Raw genomic sequence first — 22,201 nt, forward strand, 5'->3', positions numbered from 1 at the left:
TTTATTTACTAATTAGGAGGAATGTGAAAGTACATTAATGAGGGAATATCACTGCTAAAGACAGTTTTTGAGACAATTAGTCATTCAAATACTGACATGGCATTACCATAACAAAAAATCAGTTATTCTTACTTGAGTAGCTCATGAGTTTGTTCAGCCAAGAACCAAGGCGTAAGGCAAACTTCTGGTGAGCCATAACATCAGCATGCAGAACCTCCACATGAAGCGGCCGTTGAGAAACATTTTCAGAATGCCTCTAGGAGTCAGGTAAATATTAGCAGATATAAAGATAACATGAGTTTTCACATTTGTCCTCACCACCCATTACCTCTCCCAAGCAACAAAAGAAATCAGTTTGACGTTTTATTTCTGAAGATATCTATCTATCTATACCAAATGTGGTGGTGTAAATTCAATTTCAGAAAGTTCAGAGGCAGGTTATAAAAGCATGGAAGTACTAAGTTAAAGACTGTACAGCAGACAAATAAGGCTTCAGTATTTATAATAATGAGGTTGAATTGTTTGGTTTTTAAATGAGAAAAAAATTTTAGGAAGTTACCTTGATTTCTTCTTTTGCTTCCTGACAAGAGGCATAATGTCCTGCCTTAACAGCTCTACGACCCTGTATAAAGAAAATACTGAGCGTAAGACCAATATAAAACAAAACCAAAGTGTCACAAGCCTGATCCTTGCTGTGGTTTTATATATGAAATAGGGACCAACACCACACCACACCATGCTGCTTTCAGACATCTAGAAGTCAATGAAAATTAAGATAATTATCTTTAGAAAAAAGATGATTTAATTAAATTAACAATGGAATGACAAAGTAAACTCTGGGTATCTTAATATAATTAGATGAGGAAAATTCACGTACACATTAAAAGAGATGAGAGGGATTTCTGCAGAATGCTTCAAATACAAACCTCATCAACTTTCTTCCTAGCACAAAGTACACTCATCCTGGATTGTTTTCCTACAGTCTTTCCTATGATTTGTTACTTCTGTATATGAAATAGCAGGGTATGTAAGGGTGGGTTTGATAGCTCTTTCAATAAAATCAAGAACAGGTCCAGCTTAGACCTCAAAATTCACTCAAAGGAAATCAGAGGTATGGGCTTCCAAAACAAGTTCTCCACACAGCAGAATTTCAGGCAAGATGACAGGACATAGCTGTATGTTGTGGAACTGTTATAACTAAAACAATATAAACTAGTTCTGTGCTGTAGCAGGTGCTTTGTAAAATGAAGAGTCTGATCAACTCTGGATCTAAAATTTAGGTTTCAATCAAAAGGAACCTTTAAAAGTTACCCTATAAGCATGCATGTATATACATGTTTTACAAAACATGCAACTGCAGGACTTGTAACTATGTAAGACTGATGCTACTAACGAAATACAACTGAATTTTCACTACCTGAACAAAGAGAAACACAAAACCACGGTTTTTACTGATTAAAAAGGATTATAGTATTGGTAAGATGTTTTATAAGTTTTATAAGCCTTTCTCTCTCCTGAAGCTCCAGCATCCCAGAAACAAAGATTCTATGATCAAGGGACTATAGTAGCACTTCTTAATAATTAAAAAGTGACTTTCTTCCATATCCAGAAAGCACTAACCTCTTTATCTATGGCAGTAGTATGCAACTGGGCTTCACCAAGTTCGCAGCCAAGTGCCCTTTGCAGGCTATAGATGACATGATCGTAAGAATGATGTTCATCATTGAAAAGGACACAGTAGTAGCTGTCTACCTTCTCTCTACTGAGAAAAAGCCAACATATCATCATACAAATAAAAATAATATCGTAAATAGTGTCCTATCCAATACAAGCAACAGCTCACTTGACAGCTTGAGATAAATGTAAAATACAAAAAAATTGTAAAAGAAAATGAAGCATGTTATTCATGTCAAAGACAAAACCCCTTCACCATCAATACCAGAAAAAGCCACAGAAACCATGTACCAAGGACAAAAGAGGTTTTAATTTATTTGATTATTCCATTATTATTTCCTCTCTCTGCTGTTTTATCATCCCATTTTCTTTTCAATATGACACACAACAGTCTTTTCCCATTTTCATAGAATCATAGAACAGTTGGGGCTGGAAGGGAACTTTAAAGGTCATCTAGTCCAACCTCCCTGCAATGAGCAGGGACATCTTTAACCAGATCAGGTTGCTCAGAGCCCTGTCCAATCTGACCTTGAATGTTTCCAGGGATGGGGCATCTACCACCTCTCTGGGCAACCTGTTCCAGTGTTTCACCATCCTCATCGTACAAAATTTCTTCCTTGTATCTTGTCTAAATCTACCCTCTTTCAGTTTAAAACCATGACCCCTTGTTCTATAGTAACAAGCCTTGCTGAAAAGTTTGTCCCCAACTTGTAAGCCCCCTTTAAGTACTGAAAGGCTGCAGTAATGTATCCCTAAAGCCTTCTCTTCTCCAGACTGAACAACCCCAACTCTCTCAGCTTTTCTTCATCAGAGAGGTGTTCCATCCTTCTGATCATTTTTGTGGCCTCCTCTGGACCTGCTCCAGAGGTCCATGTCCTTCTTATGTTGGGAGCCCCAGAGCTGGACACAGCACTGCAGGGGGGGGTCTCATGAGAGTGGAGTAGAGGGGGAGAATCCCCTCCCACAACCTGCTGGCCACACTTCTCTTGATGCAGCCCAGGACACAGTTGGCCCTCTGGGCTGCAAGCATGCACTGTTGGCTCATGTCCTCCTCCCCAAGGCTGCTCTCAATCCCTTCATCCCCCAGCCTGTATTGATACTGGGGTTGCCCCAACCCAGGTGCAGGACCTTGCACTTGGCCTTGTTGAACCTCATGAGATTCATCTCAAGCTTGTCCAGGACCCTACAGATGACATCTGTCCCTCAGGCATGTAAACTACACCACTCAGCTTGGCGTTGTCTGTAACCTTGCTGAGGGTGCACTCGATCCCACTGTATGTATCACTGATGAAGATACTACAGTACTGGTCCCAGTACAGACCCCTGAGAGACACCACTTGTCACCAATCTCCATCTGGACATTGACTTGTTGACCACTACCCTCTGTATGTGACCATGCAACCAATTCCTCATCCACTGAATAGTCCACCCATCAAATCTGTATCTCCCCAATTTAGAGGGAAGGATGCTGTGAGGCACCATGTCAAAGGCCTTACGTAAGTCCAGATACATGACATCTGTACCTTTTCCCTTGTTCACTGATGTAGTCACTCCACCACAAAAGACCACCAGGTTGGCCAGGCAGGACTTGCCCTTGGTGAAGTCACACTGGCTGTCTCGAATCACTTCCCTGTCTTCCATGTACCTTAGCATAGCTTCTAGGAGGATCTGTTCCATGATCTTCCCACACACAGAGATGAGGCTGACAGGTTGGTAGTTCCCAGGGTCCTCCTTTCTACTCTTTATAAAAATGGGTGCAATGTTTCCCTTTTTCCAGTCACCAAGGATCTCACTTGACTGATGTGACTTTTCAAATATCATGGAGAGTGGCTTGGCGACTACATCAACCAACTCCCTCAGGACTCTGGGATGCATTTCATCAGGTCCCATAGACTTATGTATGTTCAGGTTCCTCAGGTGGTCACAAACCTGATCTTCTCATACAGTGGGAGGGACTTTGCTCCCCCAGTCCCTGTCTTGCAGTCCATCCAGTTAAGAAGTGTGGGAAGAGACATTGCCAGTGAAGACTAAGCCTCCCTAGGTTGATTTTTATAGGTGTGGGGGTGGTCATGGTTGCTCTGGCATCACCCAGGCCTCAGTCAGCATGTCCAGCGAGAGCTGACGGCTCCTGGTGGGTCTCTCCCCTGTCCTGGCGTTTTCCCTGTCTCAGAAGAATTCCCTGTGCACCACGATCTGCTGCTCCACTGCAGATCAGTCCGGCTCTGGAGCAGCTCCCCTCGGTAACTGATGGGATACTTCTCATAAAGTACCAACAGGTTTTCTCTATATAACTGTAGGTCAAAATAACACAGTGCTGTTTACAGGGATTTTGGCACTAATATGTTTGCATGAGCACAGGCAAAATTATTATCAACATTACCACAGGCAAAATTATTATCCAAGTTTCTAATACCTTGAAGATAAAGTTGGAAATACTCCCTACCTAACTGTGAGCTCCAGAGGCAGTTCCTTCTCTTCCTCCCATATAAGCATATCTACAATGTACTTTATCACCGAGGGAAACACCCTCCTGGAGTGCTCCATAATTTCTTCATTCAGCTGACATTCAGAATTCTGTAAAAACAAGAGACAATATTAATATGGAAAAGAAATTTTAAAAATATAGAAAAGGGTTGGTAGAATACGTTATCACTATATTTGTTTCAGGAAATTAGCATTTTCGTGATTTACAAGCAAATTAATCACACCAATTTACAAGCAAATTAATTTCTTCTCTTCAAAATTATTTAATCCCAAGGGTTCCCAGTAGTATTCCAACAGTGGCACCTACCTTTTTTTTATGCGTACAGTTTTTTTATCTAGAAATAGACTATAAAAGGTCTTACCAAATGTGTTAGGAAACCAGTAATTTTTTTTTTTTTAAAAAAAGTTTAAAAAAGCTGGTTAACAGCTTTCTGTGCATACAAAGATACTAAAGTCCAGACCAAAATTCTTCCCTTGAATTGCTTGCTCTTCTATGTGGGTACTCTGTCAAACATTTATGACACTCCCTGAACAGAATCATCCATGGAAACCTACCTCAGACATAGAAATCATTCAAGATATCCCTCTGAACTGACATATCCACCCAGATAAAGCTCATTAAGTGAATTGTCTACATCATATAACATTATTAATACTTGCCATAAGCATTTAAGCAGGAGAGAAATCAAGGTAATAAGCAAAGAAAATCACTGCTAAATCTGCACTTAAGAATGAAGCAATCAATATTCAGGTACAAGACACAGATACATTACAACTACATTGTGTGAAATGAGGGCTTTAACCCAAAAGTCCTGAAGACCTTCTCCACATCCACCTTCCTTTCAGCATATGCATATATAAATGGTACATAATGTTAATGCAACCAGATTTCATATACAAATATGACACAGAAATAGAGGCTGATATTTTCTAGAGTATTTACACAAGGCTTCTCAAAATTTTAAGATCACCCAAACTTCCTACAAAAATCTGTGTATGTATGTGTTTGCCAGAATGAGAAAACATGAGAAACAAAGACACTTTCCAAGAATAAAGCTTTTCTCATGTGACTTTTAATCTCAAAGTACAAAGGGCATTCACCTCTCCAATACACAATCTGACATATGTTAAATCTAAAAGAACAGAAGGAGTAATGTGTTTAATATTGCTAAGAATCATGGTTTTGAAAAACCATTAAATCAACTACAGTCAAATCCATTTATGAAGATGACTGCTTTTAAAAAAAAAAAAAAAAAATCAAAAAAACTCAGACAAGTAAAAATCACATTGTGTGCATGATAGAAAAGCTAAAAATGTAGTGGAAGGGAAGTAAAGATGCACTGACATGACCAATTGCTTCCAGCAACAGTTTTCTGACTTGATAAGCATTAGAAGAATAATCTGCAGTCAAACATACAATCCAAAATGTCTGCCAGTGAAATCACAGTCTATAAATATCACTGTGTGTACATACTTAATTTTGGATAAGCTCATGGTAGATTTTGGTAATTAAGAATGTAAATGTCTGGGGTAGTTATTTTTTTCCCAGACTGACAAAGCTATCATCATCTTAAAGTCTGGAGCAGAATAAAAAAACCCTATAGTGCTAAGAATAATCTAATTGAACTGAGTTGTAAATATACTAAGATTTTTTTCCAGTATTTCTTAAGAGTTTGGCCTTTTAAGCATTAACGGATGTTAAGCAAAAATGATATAGAGCCGGAGGAAAACGCAGAGCTGTGCATAAGAGATACTCCAAACAAGAACCTTGTAGTAAGATGTGCTGCTCTCCTTCAGCCTGTAGAAGAAATCAAAAGTAAACCACATCAAAGGATTTATAAACTATTAAAAGGGGGGGACTGCATTCATACAAACAGTGAAAAGTTAAATGATGCAATGCCACCTCCAATGCCATCCACATTAATCGAAGTCATAGCAAAATGAAATTAAGATTCATGTAATGTAAACTGAAAGGGCAAAAATAAAATTGCCTCAGAACCATGCCCAAAAATATGTAATTATTTAAGCATCAGGTAAAGCTTCAAAAAACAAAATTGTGAAAGAATGAACAAAGTATGTTCAGAAATCAAAGTTTAAAAATAACTAACAATAAATTTATTTTTCTTTTCTAAACAAGTGTGCCTGGGAAGTATTTTTACCTTATCTCAGACAGGAATTCTTAAAGTTATCTGGTTTTAAGGATACATTTAGGCAAAAATTTTTTTATATTTCTGGCACAGTGAAGACATTAACTTGGAATCAATAGGGAACAGATGACTCCTAGAAGCCTGGAGTGGGAATTCTAAAATGAAGAATTGCTTTTCTGAGCCCCATATTACATACATACCAACAAGTTCTGTAAGTATCTCATTGCAAAACTTTTTTCTTAAACCAAGGTTTAACTAGGATTTTTGTAAGGATACTGTGTTTTACTAATGTTCACCTCATTATCTCAGAAATGCTGAAAACTCTGGTGTATATCTTTAATGTTGTAGATTGAAACCTGTCCTCTACTAAGGGCTTATTTTTAAAAGGAGGTCATTCTGTAGATCAAACTCTAAACTTAATCTACCTTTTAAAAATAGCAGCCAGTTCCTAAGCACATTTTTACGAAGTTCTGCATAGCAGACAAACACACTGCAAACACATCCCTCTTCTTATTTGCTTCTACCTGATCAGAGTAAGTTTATAAACACCCTAGCATGATATATCCTCTGCACTGGTCAGGATCATCCAGAAGAGAGTGCTTTTTGTTTGACAAGCATAGATAAACTTCTATACTCTCAGAAAACATGATGGAAAAGAAATATGCAAGATGTCTGTTCCAAATGTGCTTTGGAACTCATTTAATAAGCACTATATGCTGAGAATATTACTACATTATGAATGTCCTTGATTCTCAAATCAGAGAACAAACGATGAGGTAATCCAAATGTCCTCGAGCCTCATGGTCATAATAAATTCCTGACAGACAAGTCTTTTATTAAAAAAGGAAGATGGTCATACAATGAAATCAAATAGTTACATGTAGTATATATTAACATACAGATGCATTTTATTATTGTAGTGGTTGTACTTCTGCCCTTCTACTAGAGAGTCTACATATACTGACTGCATAATAACTACATACATTGACAACAGAGAGCTATTTAAAAGTAACTTTCTACTTTTTCAAATTCAAATAATTGTCTAATTATATGCTTTCTATCATTTACAACTCTCAGGTAACACTCATTGTAGGAGTATGTTCCAGTTTATTTGACAGCAGCCGTAACACAGCTTTGGACTTGTACAATTCCATGACAGATGACAACTCCATGATCAAACAAATTCACTGCAAACCAACCAAAGACTTTATCAGAGATTGGAAGAGAAATATTATTCAAAGAAGCATGGGAGGTTCCCTGTTTCCTTATCATCACAGGTATGATTATAGTTCTCAATAAAAGTTTAAAACCAAGAGCTACTGTGTTAGCTGCTGTCATTATTGATATGATCTATCCTTTAACCTTATCTCCACTGGATACAAATGGCCTGTAGAATATTCTGAGCATCTTATCTTCACCCAAACAGAAATAAAACGCTGCAAACTCTGAAAGCATGCAGTCTCCTCTCAAGCTTTGTTTGAATATGGTTTTGAAACAAGCTCACAAAATTTGAACAGTGTAATTTTAACAACAGTGAAACAGCCTTTTGGTAAAATTGATAAAAGGTTTTGGTGGTTTTCCTAACATTTGTTTTATGGTTATTTTACTGTCATGAAAAAGCTTTTCTAAAGGAAAGGGAGGTAAAAAGAAGACTGTGCTGTCACAGATAAAAATACCAGATCTGTCACAGATGCAAATACCAAAATCTATACCTTGCAGAGAAACAGGTTCCCCAGCAGGAAGCAAACATTTCATAAACCATTTTAGGGACTCTAGTCAGAGTTGCTGCAACAAAAAAATACTATTATTCTCAAAAGCGCTGAAACAAGTGTTAGAAGATCTCAGACATCCCTAAATTTTAAAGCTGGGAGATACAATCTATTTTATTTACAAGCTCTCTGTTGAAGTTCTTAATGTGCCTCATAGGGCCACATTCATCCAGGTATCTGTGTAACTTTTCTGTCAGCCATCACAGGTGAAATCCATGCTAGCTACTATCTGTAAGACAAACTGGTCACCTGAGGCATACGTAATATCACTTACCCAGGAGCAACGGAGATGCTTTGGCTGAAAACAATTTTCAAGGGAAAGAACGCTTAATTCTCAACTGAGACTTACATTTTGTCTTAAGATCATTGTTGCATTCTCTTCACGATATGATAAGGACCTCTCACTAATCAGCTAGAAGTCTGATACTGAGCATCTTGTAACATAAGTTTTCCATAGTATCAAAAGGTGGCTTTGAAGCTGGTAAACACAAGTGCTCTACCTTCCCATACATCTTTATCAACAGTACCTGGAATCTACCATTGCAAAAAAAAAATATATATGTATTTTCCTTCGGAACACAAGGACAAAAATGAATACTTCCCAAAGAGGAACTGTGCTAGTTTCTTCTTCTGGCAACACTTCTAGAATGTGCTGGAAAAGGTATTAAACATGTATGTAGTAATGCTGACAGCAGTAAAATTAACCATACCATAGCTATTTTTCAGTATTCTAACACTGAGGAGACAACTTGGATCTTTTGATTACAGGTTTCGTAAGTAACACGTAGTATCACAGAATCACAGAATCATCTAGGTTGGAAAGGACCTTGAAGATCATCTAGTCCAACCTTTAACCTACCATTGGCAGTTCCCAACTACACCATATCCCTCAGCGCTATGTCGACCCTACTCTTAAACACCTCCAGGGATGGGGACTCCACCACCTCCCTGGGCAGCCCATTCCAACACCTAACAACCCGTTCTGCAAAGAAATACTTCCTAATATCCAGTCTAAACCTTTCCTGGCGCAACTTGAGGCCATTACCTCTTGTCTTATCACTCATTACTTGATTAAAGAGGCTCATCCCCAGCTCTCTGCAACCTCCTTTCAGGTAGTTGTAGAGGGCGATGAGGTCTCCCCTCAGTCTCCTCTTCTCCAAACTAAACAACCCCAGTTCCCTCAGCTGCTCCCCATCAGACTTGTGCTCCAGACCCTGCACCAGCTTCGTTGCCCTTCTCTGGACACGCTCGAGTCATTCAATGTCCTTTTTGTAGTGAGGGGCCCAAAACTGAACACAGTAATCGAGGTGCGGCCTCACCAGTGCCGAGTACAAGGGCAAGATCACTTCCCTGTCCCTGCTGGCCACGCTATTTCTGATACAGGCCAGGATGCCATTGGCCTTCTTGGCCACCTGGGCACACTGCTGGCTCATGTTCAGCAGTCTGTCAATCAACACCCCCAGGTCCCTCTCTGACTGGCAGCTCTCCAGCCACTCCTCCCCAAGCCTGTAGCACTGCTGGGGGTTGTTGTGGCCCAAGTGCAGCACCCGGCATTTGGCCTTACTGAACCTCATACAGTTGGCCTTATCAGACAGCTCAGTACTCAGGGGTAAGTACTGCACAGCAGAATAGACTTTACTTAAGTAGAAGCAGGTGAACATTACAGTGACAAGCTCCAAGTGGTAATCAGATGACCCTTTCTTCATGCTTCAACTATTTTTATCTCTGAAATCCATTGAAATTAATGGGTTTTTGAAGTATGAACAGGTGAAAGAAAACTTTGTCATATTTTTCTGTAAGACCAGTGCTCTTTATTCCTTTTCCATTTGATATTTTGCCAGATGATAAAGAACAGTACTTTTGCAACAAAACCAAGAGGAATTAGGGGTCTATCTGCAATGATGAATGCAAAGATTTTTTTGTCCTGATTATCTCAGAATGTAGGGCTCTGAAAAAACAATTCTACCTGAAGCAACTGATTTGCCTACATTCTCTTTGAGAACTACTTATAAGATGGCATGTTTCTCATTAATATGCTGCTTTACGAGGCACAATAAGCATGAGACATCCTAGTATAAGAAGTTAGTTTTAAAGCACGGGGACTTATTTTAGTCATAGTGACAGATCACACACCAGAAGTAAGCGACAAAAAAACCTGTTCAGTAATGCAGTAATTTGGAAAAGAGAAAATATTATTAGACTCAAGTACTATGTCTAAACATTTACTAAGCACTGGGAAATCAATTATTTGTAAATAAAAATTGAGTAACACACATAGCAAAGAGCAAGAGACTGCAATTTTAAAGACCAAAATGCACAGGACAGGTAGATGAAACTGTTCTATAGCTTTTGCTTTTGTTTGGAGACAAAGGATGTCCAACAGATATGTTTGACCCCAACAAACATCTTGACCAAGGAAATCCTGATTCAACTTGATTGGACCTGTTACATAACTTATACAGTATACATACTTTCATATACAGGAATAAGCACTTTTGTTAAAAAGGCAACATTAAAAATATTTATTCTTTCACTTTGAGCAATATTCTTACCTCTTTTGCAGAACCTGATGCTCCAGGCTCGTGTTTAGTACACAGCGGTCCAGCCTTCCATGCCTCTGTATCCCCGCAGTCACAAAATCCACCTCCAGTGGAGCTATGCATCTGTAAAAACAAGTTTATATATGCATATATAAATGCAAATAAATATGCATTTATTGTGCATATCACAAAATATGCACATAAAAAGCAAGAGAAAAATAGAAATGCGTATTTAAGTCAAATGCAAGTATAAATACCTCCTTACAAAATACAAGAGTCACAGCATAATCAATGGACTTACCACAACTTTTTTCTTTTTTTACTTAAAAGGAGATTTACCAGGGGAGCAGAAAATAAAGGAGGAAATACAGTTGCTGCTGCAAAAAAGTACGCAAGTCAAACAATTTAACTAGAAAGTAGGTGAAAAAGCCCATGACTGATGAATAAGCTCTTCGTAAATGGCAAAAATAATAATTTCTGGTTTTACTAGCAAAATTATAGCAAAGGTGCTTAATGTCTTCTTCACAAATTACTTGGTAAAGTTTGAGAATAATCTAAACAAGAATAAATGTATATTAGACATCTAGTAGTACCTCTGCTTCTAACCAAAGAAAATAAGATATAGTCAGTATCTAAACACATTCTTGCAAATTTAACTTTGCATCACACTTCCAGAAAAGTACAAATTCTGACCCTCCATTTTCGCACAAAGTTCAGACAAAACTCAGGCAAAAATAATTACCCTTAGCTTATTCTAAATCCCCAATCCTAAAATAATTATAAAAAACACTAAGTGACCCAATAAAAAGACATTAAAAAATTTGTTATTTACTTGAAATGTTTTAAAATAACCTGATCTAATTAGACGTGCTTCGAGCAGGAGGTTGGGCTAGGTGACCTCCTTAGGTGCCTCCCAACCTAAATTATTCTATGAATCTATAAAAGACTGCATCTTTTGATTGCATCTTTAAAATGGAAATGCAGAAAATCTGCTCCCATCTGACTACCTATTTCCAAGGCTGATGTTTTGCCTGAAGAAGTTAGTGAAGAATAGGGAAAGGACAACAGCTTCTCAGCCCAGCTGTGATTCTAAATCGCTCTGTAGTCATTATTGATTATTTTCCCTGGTTTTCCTCTTACCTCTGTAAACTGTGTGTGTGCATGCATGTGTACACAGAAATTATATTTGCATTATCCAAGTAGTTTTGTATGTCTTTGAATCAATATATACCAAACTTATACAGAGGGGCAGAATATTGTATTTTAGTCCCAGTTAATTTTGAGATTGCTAGGACCTTTTTCCAAACTGTCTCTCATTGAAACATACCCACTTAAAGGAGTTTTATGACCAAATGGTAATACAAGTAAGACAAATCTCTTCAATGGATGTCATGTCAATGAATAGAAGGAATAGCTGCAAAAAAAAAAAAATCTAGCCCACTTTTTGGTCATAAAAGATCATTAAATTGAATATGTAATGCTTCTGTACATTTTCTTGCCTACTGCAGCAGAATTAGACCAGCTTTAAAAATGACACTTAATATGTTGTTTTCCATTTCTGCTTCCAAGGCTGTTGAAATTACAGAGTCCTCAGTGAAGAGGGCAAGCAAAAAAGGGGGCCTAGGAAGGAAACAGATGACAGTTAGCTAAGAATTATTTAAAATACCCTTCTTTAATTAAAACATGGGAATCTCTCAAAGATAACACAGATTTGGCTCAAAGAGAATTGAAAGGATATCAAAAAGAGATGATCCAGTTCTAGAACAAACTTCTCAATAAAAAATTGATGCTTAGCATTTGTCTTAACTTTATCATAGTCCACACTAAGCACAAAGTAGTTTATGCAAATCTAAATGGAGGAACAGAGTGGAAATGTAGAGACTGCATCAGTGACTTAAGAGCTGAAGTAATGGCCCCTGTATACACACACTCATTCTAAATCTCCAAACAGTACTGGCTGAGACTCAGGACAGGACTGTCACTTTCAGTGACACTTTTTTGCTCTAACATACACTTCTGTGATATTGTCAAAGAGAATAACAATGTATGCATTCATGAACACTCCCTTATCCTTTGGTTCTTGAACTAGAAATTTACTGTTCTTAAAAGAGGCTTTACATAGTTAGAAACATGAGAGAAAGATAGTTAACTACGTAGTAAATACCAGATATTTTTTTTTAATAAAATTTACTAATGGTTTATGTGCAGTTTATTATACCCTCAAAAAAAAATATCTTCTCTGAAGCTAGAATTACGATTTCTTAATATAAGATTTTTCTACCTTGTACCGGTGGTTCTTGTGAATGCTATTCTGGAAGCAGTCCATACAGAGTACACAAGTGGGATCAACTGCACAGTCTCTGCAACAAAAATGGTAACTGGAAAACTTTCTAAAACAAACACATGAAATTTTCATGCACAAAAGAAAATGCTGCTCTGGAAAAAAAATATTAACAGATTAAAATTATAAAAACACTGGCTAGTCCACATCACAGAAAGAAGATGAAAACCAATCATGTTAGGCTTGAACCATGTACTCAAACCTGTTATACCAGATTCTAATCAGAAACATGCTTGAGTTCCACTTTCAAAACTTGTTGCTAATGTATTTTGCTAAGAATAAGCAGCTATTAAAAACCATGATAATTCTGAAGCTATCGTTATTATTGTTTCCAACAACTGTAGTCAGTTTGCTAATGAAACTTTTGCTACACTTCTGCTAGGTTATGTTTCTAACTGTTAAAACTATTAGAAGTTAAAATCTAAAGAAAATTACTTTTGAAGTGAGACAAAAAATAGATACTTTTAAATTTAATTTCAAGTTTCAGTCATGCACTCAAATACCTGAAAATCCAGAATTACACTCATCAACAATCTAATTTCAGTTTTTTCTATGCTCCACATATACATGCTTTTTTATATTGCCATTTTTCCCTAAAACCTAGTCACTCTCTTTTCTTTAAATGATAATTCATTCTATGCAAAATGTGGATGACAGGTGTTTAATGACAACATATCAAGTTTTTTGTTTTATGCCATTGTTCAACATCTAGTTCAAGCCCCCTTTACAATACAGCTAAAATAGTATGGTAATTCTGATTACAGAATTAATTTCCTTTCAAACTTTTAGATGATAATTATCATTACAATAATTTAATACTTCACTAACATTTATTTATTACTGTTAATCTACTACAAGGTGAGCTAAAAGAAAGAAAAATTAAGCCAGAAATGCCTGCTATATTTGAATGTCCAATTCAAAATATTTCACTTTAATATTTCAGAGTATCCATTATTTTTAGCATTTTATAAGCCTAGAGAAAAAGTACATTTAGCTTCAGCTGCAGTAGTAAGTACAGTATTTCTATTTTTGCAAGACAGGAACTCAAAAAAAATAAGAGAGACCACCTCTAAGATACATAGCTTTGTCTTTTTGCCTGCTCTCATAAAAGAACTCTGCAGAGGTAGGAACACAATTATTCCTGTTACAGCAGGACTAAACTGCCTTGACCACCCTTTTCCTTTGTATAATCCAATGTCGCAGTCGCTATACACTTCCTAGCAAATACATAAGGACTTCTTCAAAAACCATCGTCCTTTCATACGCAACACTAACTTATTCCTAGAAAACACTGAAGAGTATGCGATTGATTAAAACCTTACAGTGTAATTCATAAAGTTTACAGAGAGGTTTCATTCTGACATTTTCTAAATTCTAAGGGCTTGTTTTTTCTAATTCCAAAGGCTATGTTTTTAGCCATAATAATATTTTTCATCCTTAATAATCTTCTTTTGGTATTTCTGATTACATTTTTTTAGGCTTTAAAATAAACCAAAAACTACAATAAACTATGACAATAGCATCATATTAATACTAATAAGTTGCCAGCACAGTTGCAATCTTTACATCCACCACAAAGACCTCTGGCTTTTTAATATTATTATTTTCATATACTCATATTCATTAATATATTTGTAGTAATATGAATTAATAAAATAAATTGTATCAAATCAATGGGCTGCCATCTTTAATATACTCCAGGATGAGAAAAAGTGAAAAGTGACCATTGGTCACACAGCCATTGCTTAAGCAAAGGACTGATGATGTTCAGAACTGCTGGATTCTGTTTAAGACTTTGAGAGGGCAAAATCTGCACAGATTTTTATGCCTGTCCTCCCTCAATTCAGGTACAGACCCCATAGTCATACCCTATCATCCAATATTTTCAACCAATGGCTTTCAGTACCTTTAGTATCCTTTCCATTTCCTTCCTCATTTCTCTGCCAGAATCTGTTTTTCATATTCAGTTTTCCTCACTCTAAAGTGATTTGCAATGTGAAGCAAATGCCACTGTCAGTTAAGCAAAGACCTACCATGACACAAGTAATGAATAGTTAGCATCACAACTAATTTTATTAAACCACTTTGCTGCATTATCTTACATGGGAACATTCATGATAACATACCTTCATTCTTACCTGCAAGAGTATGTTGTCTCCCCTCCTTTGAACACCTTGCCACAGAGCTGGGAGGTTCCACTCTGTTGTAGTTTCTCCAGGAATATATCTGGGTCTTCCCCAAACAAATAACATTCCAGGGGGTATAATATTGCTGCCTGGACCATTTCTTCTTGTTTCTCCAGCAAGGGGTCCATTTCAGCTGAGTAAATATTTGGCACATGTTTTGCCAAGCACTGTAGAAACGTAGCTTGGAAGTTGAATCTCTCATCACACCACTGCAAGAAAAGTACACCCATGGATAGACATAAATGAATAAATAAACACAAAAAAAAATAAGATTAAGCATTTCTTCTATGAATCCAGAACTCTTTTTCACATCAGAAGTCAGTTTTGCAAGCAATAAAACCCAAGAAGCCATGGTTTCCCAAGAATTTCTCTGCTATTTTCCTTTCAGTACCCACCACAGTAACCTCTGTTCCCTTGAAGTCTTCTACTAAAACACTCTGAGGCAAGAGTTGGCAAGTGCTATGCTACTCTAAAGCAACACATGCACGAATTAATTTTCAGCAACATGCTTGCCAACAGGCCAGCCAATAACAAATCTTGATGTCTGTTCTGCTGCTGACAAATGGAAAGAGCAGCAGCAGCAGGTTTCCCTGTCTTAGCTGGTAAATAAGTTTGGGATTCATTCCTTAGGCTGGTGATATCACAAAACATGCAGCAACTTAACAGTCTTTGAAAGTGTTATGCTTCAGTAAAGTCTTGTTGGAACTGGTCGTTGGGTTCAATAGTTATTGAAGGAGTAAAAAGCCCAACTGATTATATAATCTTAATGTCCTTGGGAAACCAGACTAAAATGAAATTTCATATTTATAAGACCATTAATAAAAGTGGTTTGACTTGAGGTTCTTCGTCTTAATTTCAGTCTCTAATTTTACTTGCAAGTACTCTAGTTCTCTGAAAAGTTCTCTCCAATTGTTCTATTTCTGTCCTTCAAGTCTGAATGTTCTTTCTTTCACATTATTCCCGTTTGTTTTTCCCCCATTGCAAATCACGTAACAAGTTTACCCACCAAGGCTCCTAAAGACAACCTTCTTTCATACACAAACTTCATTTATGCCCAAAAATTTATTTTTGCAAGAAAATAAAATACATATGTAACTTCACAAATAGCTCTAAAGGGAATTTCCTCTAGGCTAGCAAGCAGCGAATGATCAAAGCAACCACCAGAGTTCAGATTGAGAGAAGGCTCAAAGAAGTAAGACTATTCAACTTCTAGAGGATGAAAATGCACATGTTCTTATGTAAATAACAAAAAAATCCTGATTTCTGACTTAAAATTAAACCTACATCAATCGAATAAACGGATTGCCCCCCAAAACTGACAGCAATAAGGGATTAAACAATAGAACCATAAAGCTACTACAGCTCCCTAGTTTACTACCTAGATTAGAACAGTTCTCAAAAAAAAAAAAATAAATGTATCTAGAACACCTGCAGTCCAAAGTGCTACAATCCCAGTACTCTGAAAGCCAGATCTGCAAACATCAAGTAGAAACTGCATATTTGTTTTTTGAAAAACTGTATGTTTACCTAATATAGACAAGTACAAAAAAACCTGTCTACATACAAAATCTAAACAGAAGAAATAGAGATACCCTGTTGAAAGAGCCTAGACTAAGAATAACATCCATTACCCAAAACTAACCTGTTAAAGGAGATTTGTTCCACACTGTATTCACTCTAAACATTTGCTTTATGACTTTAATAAGACACACTACACTTCTAGTACATTTAGTTTCAGCCTGAGGCTTCTACTGATATTTTGGCTATCAATCTTCCTTAGCATTGTTACCCTTACATAGTTCATTTCTCCATTTATCATGGTGATCCATGAACTCAAAAGTTATGGAAGAAAATGCATGGCAGACACCGATGGAAAAGAGAAGCCATGCATAACGTGGTCAAGCAGGAGAGCAAATTTGTCCTCAAATCATCCTACAATATCCTCATTTTATAAGTGCAGGTTGACCAGTCTATCAGATCTCTTGAAGCACAAAGCATTCAACCCATCCTTAAATACCTGAAAATGAAGATTCATCCATGAAGTGAAAGGAACCATTTATTTAAATTCCAATTTTAACAAAAATTCTTGATCAAGAACAGATTTATTACTTGAGCAGTAAGCACCACTGTGATCTCCATATCGGTCATAAAACTTTACCATACACATGCATGTAATACATATGCATTCTGTATAAATATGCATACAAGCACTCAACTATATAGGTACGTATTTATTTTCACATATTGATACAAGGAAATGATCACCTGCTTTGCAACTTATTTACTTATAGCAACTTATAATGATTTCTGAATATTGCTTAATAATCCTGCTTGCCCTGACTATTCTGTGGAAACTTACCAAGGGCTACTGTGTTCATCAAAACAAAGCAGTTTTCTGTGGAAACTTACCAAGAATTATTATGTTGGGCAAAAATAAGAGACATGTCCTTGGAAAGCAGATGGGTTTTAACTAGTTTAGTCTTTGTAGTGAATAGATAGCCACATATGGATTGTAGAAACCAATAGACTGGTGCTTTTAGATAAGATAGAGATGGTAAACCAGCTGGAACAACTCTTGTTGTTCAAGAAATTGACTAAGAGAATCTGCGCATGCTCCGAGAAAAGTACAAGGTGAAGAAGACTGTGAGCCTTCCTCCAAAAGACCCCTGAAGACAACCACCAGGAGGCAACGCGCACGTGCAAAGATAAACTGCTGACACCAGCCTTTTGAACTAACCCAGACTTACTTATGCATATGTATATTTGTATTACATAACCCAATGAATATGTATATCCACTTTCTGGTAAAATGTGCTGTTGGTGTGCAAGCTTTGCGGAGAAATCCCCTTGCACCCCGGCACCGGAGTAAACATACCTGCTTTATAACTCTGAGTCTGTTTCCATGAATCAATATTCACAGTGTTAAGGAACAAAAGAAAAAGGAAACAAATTAACTGACTGCCTTTTTATTTTAATGAAGTTGCTCAAATGTTTCAACTACCTAGGAACAATGTTTTTAAGAAAAGCTATGCTTACCTGGGTCATAAAGACACCAAATTGTAAAAAGCAACTGAAAATTAAATCCCAATCCATCAAATACTTGCATAACATCACTTGAAAAAGAAAAATATCATACTTAGCTGGGGGGTCTCAGAAAGATATCAAATTGTAAAGGTAACTGAAATTTGAACTCCTTGATCACATGTGTATGTTTTATATGTCTGGTTTAAGATGAGTGGAAGTAAATTATTCCTATCATAATTAAACTCCATAATTCAATGTTCCTCCTTAAACTTGAGTTATGACCCAGAGTGTGAGCCCAGGGAGTCATAAAGGTTTTACGATCCACTCGGGTTAAATTAAGGCGAAACGACACCAAGCAACCAGTTAAAATCTTTTACTTGCTGTAGAAACAACTTAAATTTGGAAAAGGATAATAACCATTGTGGTGTCTTATTGAAGGAAAGAAAAAGAGAAGGGAGAAAGAGAGTTAAAGAATCCAGATCACACACACACCCTCCCCCGGTTCCAGTCCTGTCTCACTTCTGGTAATCTTGGGTGGTGAGTGCACACCCAGCAAAGTTTTCTGATGCCTTTTAAGTTCATTTTATTGGCTGATTTGCATACTAGACAAAAGAAGGCCAGGTATTTCATGAAATTATCAGCATGAGAGACATGGAAAAGGTGGAACATGGGTTCTGCATGTGCATTGAGGGGGAATGGGGTGCATTAACCCTTCTGTTCAATTGAGTGAGCGGTCACGATCTCCCCCTACCACCTTTGCCTTTTCCTCAGTTTTTGTTTCTTGGGCACCTATCCAGTCATTAGCTGCATCTGGTGTCAGTTGTCTTCTCTCTTATCAGACTTTTAGCTCTTCAAGGCTATAGTCCTAAATTAAAGCGTAGGCCTTAACCCAAACATATGGTTTTACTCAGTCTACATCTCCCCTCTTCGAGGCTTATCTAGGGAATTTGGCTATACAACTGCAAGGCAGCAGAGCCGAGCACCCTTCAATACACTCTGTGCTTCCCTAGACTGATAATTCATTCCTTAGACTAACCAAAAAGGCCACAGTTTGTCCTTGAGGCCTTCTGTGTGGATGAGGCATTAACTCCTTCAGTTCCTCACAACATGTTTCCTCCTGTAACTTGTTTTTAGTTATTGTTTTAAGTTACCTGTACTGCACTATAGCTTTAGCAAGTTCCCCGCCCAATTTGGTTACTGTATTTGTTCAAACGAGAGGTGTGGGATGTGACCCCTTGGCATGCTCTCTTTCCAAAGCACAAGAGAATCCCAGCCTATAGCTCTTCTATCTTAAGTCGTGTTCCCCAGAGATGTTGTAAGTTTAGTTTCTGCGTTGTTGGAACAGAGCACATCATAGTTTCAAGAAACACAGGGCTAAGCTTTCCTGAAAATCTGCCAGAAGAGTAGAATGGGTTCGCACACAGTCTAACTCATAAGCATTTCAAGCATTCCTGTGCAAAGCTTTTAATTCTATTTAAATGTTGTCTAGAGAAGGGAAGACAGGAAGTAGGGAACAAGAGTGAAGAAGGGAAGAGAGCGAACTCTCTCAAGCAGGCTGGCTGCCTTCTGGTAAACACACTAAATTATATCCTCCACCTAGACATCACCCAGGCAATATCCATTATACTCACAAGAGAAACAATAATATTCTTTTTCTTATTTCTAAAAGCTGCACCAGGCTAAACTTCAGACCTATCCCATACCCCCTGTGTCTCCTAGGAGAAGTAATTTATTCCTTGCATCAAAATCTGTTTAGTATACTATATTCAACTGTATAAAATGACACACAAGACTATCAAAAATACAGAAGCTGCCAAATAAAGCACACCCTTAAGTTAAGATTGACTGTCCAGTGTTAGCTTGGTCCTCTTATGCACACGTATTGAAATTCAGGTTTGAATACTCTGATTAACATTTTGAGGAGTCCCACCTTCCCTGTGCTCACTCACTCCTTTATCTGAGCACATACCCACCAAGTGCTCTGTCACTACAGATATAAAAATCATATAAATGAATAAATTGTTAGCATTTGTTTATTGACCATACACTGACTGATGAAGGGGAAATAAAATACTGTATCATCACCAATTAAGTTCTAACCATTCTATGCACAGGATGAACTGGGAGTCTAGAAAAGGCCTAGAGCTGTGCAAGACAGCTGCAAGCAGAGATGGGGCTTGCACCACAGCTTTCTGCTCAGCACTGGCAGCGTGGGCTGCCCTGGGAGGTTGTGGAGTTGCCATCCCTGGACGTATTCAAACGGCAGCTGGATGTGGTCCTGGGCAACCTGTTCTAGGTGACCCTGCTTGAGCAGGGAGTTTAGACAGGATGATCTCCAGAGGTCCCTTCCAGCCTCAACCATTCTGTGATTCAAACACCTTCAACCATGAGAAACCTAATTTCTTTCTCAATCTCTACTAATCTTCCAATTTCTGCCACAAGTAAGCCCTACAGAAAAGTCATTTTCCAAATTTGATTCCACTCAAGAATAAATTTGAAATAGTGTACTGAAAGCGGCACATGTCATGAGATAACACAATTAAGATAAAAACATTATCATGTAATTAAAATACTACTATCAGTCAGCTCTCCACAGCTCCCCAGCGCTCACACCCTACTCACTGGAGCCCACAGACTGGAACTAACAAAGGAAAACCCGGAGGAAGCAGGCCTGAACACACTCACTCCAACTGGCACTATACCACTGGAAAATATTTTTGGGCTGCAAAATGAAGATTACAGGATTTAGAAAATCACCTCTACATATGTTTGGAGTAAATTAAGACTCCACCTCAAATCTGAATTCTGAAATTTCTCAGCTTTTAAATATCTGTATTAGCAACCTTAGTTAAGTTATTTTGGGTTTTTTGGGCCATTTTCTCATTTTTATTAAAAGTTAGCTGAAGAAACGGCCATGCCATCACATGGACCATACAGACATATGCATGTGGCCCAGAAATAAAACCGCCACAAACAATGACCAGAATGAACTAGGGGTAATCATGGCAGCAGCACCCCACCCCTCCTCCTGTGGAGGGAGCAACATCCACACCACGTCGGTGGGCATTCCCAGGTACTGAAAACAGCAGGCAAAGGTGACGTGCAGGAACCTGACACTGGCGAAGAGCGTGCGTCAAAGACACGCATTGTCTACTATCTCCTCTTCTATACTTTATATTTCTAACCTTCTCCAGCCCCAGCTCTCTTCCTCCTTTAATCACACATTCCTGTCACATCCTCATTTTTTTAAGATGACAGTAATTCTCAACCTGTGTGAATAAGGGAGACAAAGGGAGCCAGGAGGAGTTGCAAAGATATGTTTCTCAAGCATAAGCAGTTTTGTCAAAAGACCAAAGACAACAACCATTCTGGCCAAGACATTTGATTTGTTCTGTATAACAAAAGCAGTAATCTGTAATCTTTAATGGCTCTTCAGAAGAATATGACCACAGAAGCAGTACCTCACAATACCACTTGAGAAAGAATCGTTAGGAGATAATCTCTTATCTTGCACAGAAACATGTCCTCCTCTGTGGGATCAGACTACTAATATTTCTTCCCACATGTAAGCATACAGAGACCTTCCCAGAAGTCAATTCCAACCAAACACACAGGTTTCTCCTACATCTAAAAGGACAGTTCGGAGGCTTTTTCCAAACCTTTTAAATAAGCGTCATGTCAGAGAAGGTCACAGGATGAAGAACTGTATTTGCCTACAAATACTGCTATAAAAAGAGAAAAATATCTGTCATTGATATGTCCAATATATCCATATCCAATTTTGTCATTCACAAACACATTCATTTGTGAACACTGCAAATAGTAACAGGATGAGAGCTAAGTATATAAGGAAAAAGCGAAAAAATTTAACAAACTCTCTCAATTCACTTTTCACCTATAGATCAAGCATTGAATGAGATTTCTCACCACTATGACAGAATTTCTTTACCATTGCAACAGGTTTATTACATACATTAATTCAGCAGCTATTACATCCATGACAGTTTTTGATTTACATTCCAAGCACAGTTCTGTT

General features: G+C 37.6%; 1 protein-coding gene across 6 annotated transcripts in view; it reads right to left on the bottom strand.

The window, feature by feature from the left end:
* The window catches only part of UBR1 (ubiquitin protein ligase E3 component n-recognin 1), a 79,307-nt gene that overhangs the window by 49,974 nt on the left and 7,132 nt on the right, over positions 1-22,201 (bottom strand). For 3 of the 6 annotated variants that reach the window (XM_074824223.1, XM_074824226.1, XM_074824229.1), the window contains exons 2-8: positions 15,094-15,350; positions 12,896-12,974; positions 10,627-10,737; positions 4,118-4,248; positions 1,621-1,762; positions 560-622; positions 133-256 (exon numbers count right to left, since the gene is read on the bottom strand). In XM_074824223.1, coding sequence (XP_074680324.1) covers positions 133-256; positions 560-622; positions 1,621-1,762; positions 4,118-4,248; positions 10,627-10,737; positions 12,896-12,974; positions 15,094-15,350 — 907 coding nt within the window. Of the gene's footprint in view, positions 1-132; positions 257-559; positions 623-1,620; positions 1,763-4,117; positions 4,249-10,626; positions 10,738-12,103; positions 12,235-12,895; positions 12,981-15,093; positions 15,351-22,201 lie in introns of those variants that run through there. The other 3 variants (XM_074824224.1, XM_074824228.1, XM_074824227.1) reach the window with 3 other exon arrangements.

The sequence above is a fragment of the Strix aluco genome, chromosome 4 (genome assembly GCF_031877795.1).
Source record: "Strix aluco isolate bStrAlu1 chromosome 4, bStrAlu1.hap1, whole genome shotgun sequence".
NCBI lineage: Eukaryota > Metazoa > Chordata > Aves > Strigiformes > Strigidae > Strix > Strix aluco.